Source organism: Salvia splendens, unplaced genomic scaffold (assembly GCF_004379255.2).
Source record: "Salvia splendens isolate huo1 unplaced genomic scaffold, SspV2 ctg1160, whole genome shotgun sequence".
NCBI classification, from domain to species: domain Eukaryota; kingdom Viridiplantae; phylum Streptophyta; class Magnoliopsida; order Lamiales; family Lamiaceae; genus Salvia; species Salvia splendens.
This window is the reverse complement of record NW_024598712.1, coordinates 8078-15507: the sequence shown is the minus strand read 5'-3', so window position 1 is coordinate 15507 and position 7430 is coordinate 8078. Positions and strand designations below refer to the sequence as shown.

The 7430-nt window shown below is 38.0% G+C and overlaps 1 protein-coding gene across 1 annotated transcript; it reads left to right on the top strand.

The window, feature by feature from the left end:
* The first annotated feature begins 201 nt into the window (after nucleotides 1–201).
* LOC121788839 lies at nucleotides 202–4025 on the top strand. The gene is made up of 6 exons (XM_042187439.1): nucleotides 202–278; nucleotides 529–678; nucleotides 769–962; nucleotides 1065–1482; nucleotides 1600–2249; nucleotides 2359–4025. The coding sequence occupies exons 1-6, from the start codon at nucleotides 202–204 to the stop codon at nucleotides 4023–4025; spliced, it is 3156 nt and encodes a 1051-aa protein (XP_042043373.1).
* Nucleotides 4026–7430: the final 3405 nt, after the last annotated feature.

Below are 7430 nucleotides of genomic sequence, written 5' to 3'. Positions count from 1 at the left end.
AATTAAGTTTTAGCTCATTAAATTAACAAAAATAATAAGTGATTTTTTGTTTGTTAGAGGGATGCTAAATAATCATTTGATTGTTAGTGATATGAACATGTTGATGAAAAATATGCGTTAGTGAAGTCTTTTCGTATGGCAAAGAAAAGATTGGACATGAAAATCAACCCAATTTAAGTTTGAGGTTGCTTGGTAAGAGGTATGGATGGAAGAACCTATAACCTACCGTCTGTTTCTGAGGTTGCTGTGCTTGTCGTTGGGATTTTGATGAAGCTTTGGTGACAGAGATATTGTTGTTGTAAAGAAGTCAGGGCAATTGCAGCGCATTAGTGAACTGCATCACTTCTTATCTTCCACTTCAGTATCCACTTTTGTTTCCTTACGGGAGGATGGTTATAGAGAAGATATTGGATTTTCTAAAAATTCTTCTTCTTCATCGACCCATAGAAAAAGTATTAGTCCTAAAGAATTTTTTGCCTTTCGCTTACATGAAAGAATTTCTGAGCATTCTATTCTTTTATTCGGAAGGCGATTGTTTCAGCAGTTTGTCATTGATGCATATACGATGATTGAGACTGGACGTCTTACTTTTGTACGAACCCATCAAAAAAGGTTGCGGGCTGAATTGTATAGTGGTCTGGCGGAAGCTGTTCTTCGTGGTGAGACAGATGGTTCAAGGTATGGGAAACGAATTATCTTGCCTTCCAGTTTTGTTGGTGGAGCTCGATATATGGTTCAGAATTATCAAGATGCGATGGCGATCTGTAGGTGGATTGGGTACCCAAATTTGTTTATTACCTTTACGTGCAATCCTAAGTGGCCAGAGATATGTCGATATCTTGCATCTAAGGGCTTGAAATCAGATGATCGTCCTGATATTATTTGTAGGATCTTTAAAGTCAAGTTGGATAATTTGATAAGAGATCTTAAGAGTGAAAAAATATTTGGAACCGTGAAAGCAGGTATTTTTAAAGACCTTGCTTTCAAAATATTTTTTAAGTTGTTTTCGAATAAGCAATTTAGTTAAATTATTTTGTGCAGTTGTGTACACGGTTGAGTTTCAGAAACGTGGATTGCCCCATGCTCATATTTTGTTGTTTTAAGCAATGAGGACAAACAGCCTAAGCCTCAACGCATTGATGAGATTATTTCAGCTGAACTTCCCGACCAAGTAACTGATCCTCACTATTATGAGTGTGTGAAAGAATTCATGATGCATGGGCCGTGTGGTGTTGTTCGAAAATCGTCTCCTTGCATGCTCAATGGACGTTGTTCCAAATATTTTCCCAAAAAATATCGAGCGGCCACAAACATTGATGAAGATGGCTATCCTGCTTACAGACGTAGAGATAATGGTCGTGTTGTTATGAAGGATGGCGTGCCCTTAGATAATAGATATGTTGTTCCTCACAATCGTTTTCTTCTTATGAAGTATAGCGGCTATGTCAACGTTGAGTGGTGCAACCAGTCGCAATCTATTAAGTATTTGTTTAAGTATATAAATAAGGGTTATGATCGTGTGACAACTTCTTTTTTCCAAAGTGGTGCGGATGGTGCCGAACGATGTACTGATGAAGTAAGTTTGTACTATGATTGTAGGTATATATCGTCTTGTGAAGCTGCTTGGAGAATTTTTGGATTTGAAATTCAATACAAAGATCCTCCTGTTGAAAGATTGAGTTTTCATCTTCCAGATCAACAACATGTCATATTTGATGAAGCTGCTGACTTGGATACTGTTTTGAATCGTAAAACAATTCATGAAAGTAAGTTCTTGGCATGGATGAAAGCAAATAAGATATATTCTCAAGGTAGGGACCTCACTTATGGTGAATTTCCGACGAAATTTGTATGGAAGAGGAATCACTGGGAACCTAGGAAACAAAGATATTCGATTGGAAGGTTATTTTATGTTGCTCCTGGTTCTGGTGATATGTATTATCTAAGATGTTTGTTAAATATTGTTAAAGGAGCATCTTCCTATGAAGACATCAAATGTGTTAATGGTGTTCAGTATGCTACATTTAGAGATGCTTGCTTTGCTTTAGGGTTGTTGGATGATGATAAGGAATACGTTCATGGAATTGTGGAGGCTTCTTTTTGGGCTTCAGCTCAGTCTTTGAGATTGCTCTATGTGAGTTTGTTAACATCGGAATCTATTTCACGCCCGGATTTTGTTTGGCAAAATTGTTGGAAATATTTGTCCGAAGATGTTCTTTATAACCGTCGAAAATTAACAAATTATCCTGGTAAGCTATTTTTTTAATTATTTTCGTTGCACATTTATTATGTTTTTTGTTATTAATATCAACTGATAATTTGAATTTAATTCTAGCAATGTATTTTTAATTACTATAGGTTTGATCTTGAGTGAGGATGAAATTCAGAATTTTGCCTTGGCAGAAATAGAGAAATTGCTGCAGAATCTTGGTAAAACTTTGCGTGATTTTCATGGTTTGTCGTATCCTGATAATCAGTATTTTGAATCATGTGAAAATAGACTGATTACTGATGAGTTGTGTTATGACCGCGATGGTTTAGCAAGTGAATATTCGGAATGTATTTCCAAATTCACTGATGAGCAACTTTATGTCCATGACACTATAATGTCTTCTGTGTATTCTAATGATGGAAGAATATTTTTTGTTTACGGATATGGAGGTACTGGGAAAACTTTCATTTGGAGAGCATTGTCTGCTGGGATTCGTTCGAAGGGCGATATTGTTTTAAATGTGGCGTCAAGTGGCATAGCATCTTTATTATTGCCGGGTGGTAGGACGGCTCATTCTCGGTTTAAAATTCCCATTATTGTGAATGAAGATTCTATGTGCAATATTAAACCAGGTAGTGCACTTGCTGAGTTGATTGTGAGAGCTAAGCTTATTATATGGGATGAAGCTCCAATGATTCATAAACATTGCATAGAAGCCGTGGATAGAACTTTAAGAGATATTATGCGTGTATGTGATGAATTAAATAGGAACAAGCCGTTTGGTGGAAAAACGGTTGTTTTTGGTGGTGACTTTAGACAGATCTTGCCTGTTGTTCCTAAAGGCAGTCGTCAAGATGTTGTGAATGCTACCATTAACTCATCTTATCTTTGGAAGAGTTGCACAGTTTTAAGGCTGACAAAAAATATGAGGCTTTTGAATGTGGAAAATATTGATGAAGCTTCTAAATTGAAGGAATTTTCCTCTTGGGTTGCTTCTATTGGCGATGGTGTTGTGGGTGGTCCAAATGATGGGGTAGTGAGTATTCAACTTCCTACTGACATTGTTTTGTCAAATTCTGGTGATCCTCTTAGAACCATTGTTTCAAACGTCTATCCTTCTTACATGAATCCTAAAGATTTGATCAGTTGTTTGCATGGCCGTGCTATACTTGCTCCTACATTAGAGGTAGTTGATGAGGTTAACCAATTCATGATTTCTTTGGATCAGTCTCCAGGTCGAGTTTACTTTAGTTCTGATAGTATATCAAAATCTGATTTCACATCAAATGGTCTCGCTGAGATAAATTCTGTTGAGTTCTTGAACAGTTTGAAGTGTTCTGGTACACCTAACCATGAATTGTTGCTGAAAGTTGGTACACCTGTGATGTTGTTGAGGAACATAGACCTGTCAAATGGGTTGTGTAATGGCACAAGATTGATAATTACACGATTAGGTGATTATGTGTTAGAGGGACGGGTATTGGGCGGCCATAATATTGGCCATAAAGTGTTGATTCCTCGAATGTCCTTAATACCGTCTGATCCGAGATTGCCTTTCAAGTTCCAAAGAAGACAGTTTCCTTTGACTGTGTCGTACGCAATGACCATTAACAAAAGTCAGGGTCAATCACTCTATCATGTTGGATTGTTTTTGAGAAAACCTGTTTTCAATCATGGACAACTGTATGTTGCTATATCAAGAGTGACAAGTCGTGAAGGTTTGAAGATTTTGGTGTGTAAAGATGAACAAGGTGAAGGCAATGGTGATTCTACTGTTAACATTGTTTATAAAGAAGTTCTTCAAAACTTATGAACTTTTGGATTTTTTATGTATGTGTAAGTTCCTATTTATGGTCGTCGGAATTTAATGAACTTATTTTACTATTGTGTTACGTATAATGTACGTATATAAGTATCATTATCTCATCTGTATTTTGTTTTTATATTTTATTTGTTCCTCTCATATCCGCATTTCCAATTCATAACAATTTTTTGTTCATTATAAATAGACACTTATGTATTTGTCTGGATATTTACGATGTGTTTTTTTACAAACAATGAATTCTCTGTTTGCAAGCATAATTACAGAAAAGTTAATCATCTACTTTTTTTAAATTCATTTATCTTAGAATTTATTACAAGTTTCATGGCCCGTGCATAGCACGGGTGGTAAAACTAGTTATTTACAAATCTAATCTTTAAAGACCGAACTAGAGACCAAATTAGGGCCCTTAGATCTAGATTTTAATGGATGAGATTAAACCATGTCTCATGAATTTCGCTACTTCATTATATGTAACACCCGTACTTTTTAAGTACTAAATTAATATATGTCATGAAATAATTAATAAAATTTAAGTCCAAATGTTTATATAAAATGGCTTTGGGCCACAACAATTAAAAGTCTAACCAATAAAGAATTATACAAGTGTGGGCCTTACAACTAATTGAGCCCAACACCATTTAATTAATTTAGAAGCTCAAATCTCTCCAAACAAATGGGAGCAAGCCAAGAAACTCTCCTTCTTCTTCCTCCTTCCTTCATGGACGACGGTTCTTCACCAAGAGACCCTCCAATTTCCACTCCTTCACCTTCCCTCTTCCACCATCAATTCTCCCACCCAAGAGTCACACAAATTATTACTCTAGCCTTCAATCTCTTCCTCACATTACACTACACCAGAAAAAAAAAAGAGAGAGTGAGAGAGAGACGAAGAGAGAGCCGAGAGAGAGCAAGAGGAGGAAATTCCCACCATTCTTGTCCATCCACCACCAAGTCCAACCATTCTTGAGGTATAATCCCTTTCCCAAAGCATGAAATTTTAGTAGCTAAATTTCATACGTTGATTTCATACATCCACTCTCATAAACAATTCAAACAATTTAACAACAAAGAACTAATCGAACATCACCGTACTTGATCTAACACGCGAAAGAACTTAACTTTGTGATAAAAACGTATCCTGCGGGTTGTTCGGAGTGGTTTCGGGGAGGGGGAAGTTGCCGGCAGCGGCGGACAGCCGCGCCCCGACGGCTCCCGGCGGCGGCAGCAGCAGCCTGACCCGGCGGCTGAGAGGCGGCGACGAGCAGCAGCAGCAGTCGAGGCGATTCGGCGCAAAATTTCGGTTCAAGAGCAGACTGGGGGTAGCGGTGACTGCTCAGTAGCGGTGATGGCTGCTCGGAACAGTGACAACAGCGACGGAGGAACGATGTCGGAGATTTTAGAACTCCCGATTTGGGCGAGGGAGAGAAGAGAAAGAAGAAGATAGAGGGAGGGAGAGAGAAACGTGGGGTTAAGGAAAAATGGACTTGGGCCTCTTGTGTTTTCTTTGATTGGGCCTTTTTAATTTATTGGGAGGCTATTGTTTTTAAAGTTGGGCCTTTTTAACTATATGGGGCTTATAAATTTAATTGGAAGTAAGAGATGAGGTAAATAATTAAGTCTTGGGCTGATGATTTAATCGTAAAGAATGATTTAATTTAATCCTGGGAAATTTTAATTATTTTTGGAATATTTCAAATTATGAATAATTTATCCCAAGTCCGAAATAATATGATTTCGAAGAAAAATAATTGCGATAATTTAATTATGCGCTTAAATAATTTTTGGAAATTTATTTCGACGTCGTGGAAAAATGCGAGGAGCCAACGGAGGAAAGAATTGGCGTAAGCGGCTGACCGGCGTCGCACACGACGCCTTGGGCGGCCGCCGAATAATAAAAATGCATGAAAAACCGAGAAAATGAAATAAAAGACGTTAATTAGAGTGCATGCATTCTAAATATCCTCGTTATTAAGATTGATGGGTACTTTATGTATTTTCCGAAAAGGTGGTTCGCACTGCCGCTAACGACGGAACGAGAAGCTACTTAAGGAAAACTCTAAGCTTTTGAGGTGGGCTCTATTACTTAAACTCTTTTATTGCAATGATATGTAAATGGAGAGATAAGGGTGGTTTAAATGTTATGTCATGCCGTATTTTATGTTTTGAATTGCCTATTTGATTGTCTACTAAGATAATGTCCTACTAGACTTTGATGGTTAATGAATTCGGGTCTGACTAGGGAGTGAGTCCCTACTCAGACTAGTGCACTGATGGGGATCGTGAGCCGTCCTTTGTGGTCGGCCGGTCCAGTGATCGAGTTTGTGGCAACATTCTCGCTTCACATGATGGTTCAGATATGGTACACGATGGGGGATGATGATGATGATGGGTTGTACAACCATGTTTTCCGATGGAAATGATTTTAGTGTTTCTCGGTATTTTTTTTAAGTAAAACCCGAGTTTCACTCAACGGTGGCTTGACATAACTTTATTGATGAAATGTATTTTGGGCATGAGTTCACTGAGTGCATCAAGTACTCAGCCCCTGCATATGTTTTCCCTATGTGCAGGTTGAGCGTGGACGGGAGACGAAGGATGTTGAGCATTGGACCGAGACCATATTCAATAAACGTTCCGGTTGCTATTGTGTCTTCATACATAGTAGTAGCCAACTCTCAAATGCTTCCGCTATGCCAAGTTTTAAAACTCTGATGTTTTTGTATTCTGTTGGACTATTTTTATATGAACTTGATACTTCGTGATTTCAACTATTAGCTGGTAATAAAGTTTCACCTTTTGATCTACATGTCGTACCCCTTGATTATTTTCCCCTTTCTTCCCCGCTCCTTTATCCCTCCCCTAGTCGCGATCAACCGTGTTTTCTATCCTTAGAAAATGCGGTCGTGACATTATATAAGCATTATACTTCAAATTAGGGGTATTTCGGTCAAATTACATCTAGGGTAAAAAAAATCACCCCTGCTTCTCCTCAGTCACGCCGCTCCTCTTCATTCTCGTCTCTCCCGCCCTTTTCTTCTTCAAATCGAAGAATACTTCTCCAAATCGAAGAATTCTTCTACTAATTGACGAATTTTCTACAACAAAGCGACAAATCTTCTTCTACAAGGCGACGCTCATCTTCTACTCCAAATCGACTCTCATTTCTACTGCAAATCGACGATCAAACGCTGTTTCTCTGCCAAAATCGACGACTCTACAACTTCCTCTTCAAAATGGTTGATACTCGAAAATCTTTGACGAAAAATTCTGGCCACCAGTTGCGTTCCGGCCGAACTTTTGGCGAAGGTAATACAACTTTGAAGCTTTTCAAAGATCTTACACTTAATTTACTTCATTTACTTCATCTAATTCCTAACTTTGATTCTGATTTTT

Bases quoted from the DNA above. Each gene is read 5' to 3' on its own strand.
- LOC121788839 (XM_042187439.1), top strand. From the start codon at position 202: ATGGATGGAAGAACCTATAACCTACCGTCTGTTTCTGAGGTTGCTGTG. The intron at 679-768 runs GTATGGGAAACG...GGCGATCTGTAG, and splicing joins GGTGAGACAGATGGTTCAAG to GTGGATTGGGTACCCAAATT. The intron at 2,250-2,358 runs GTAAGCTATTTT...TAATTACTATAG, and splicing joins AAAATTAACAAATTATCCTG to GTTTGATCTTGAGTGAGGAT.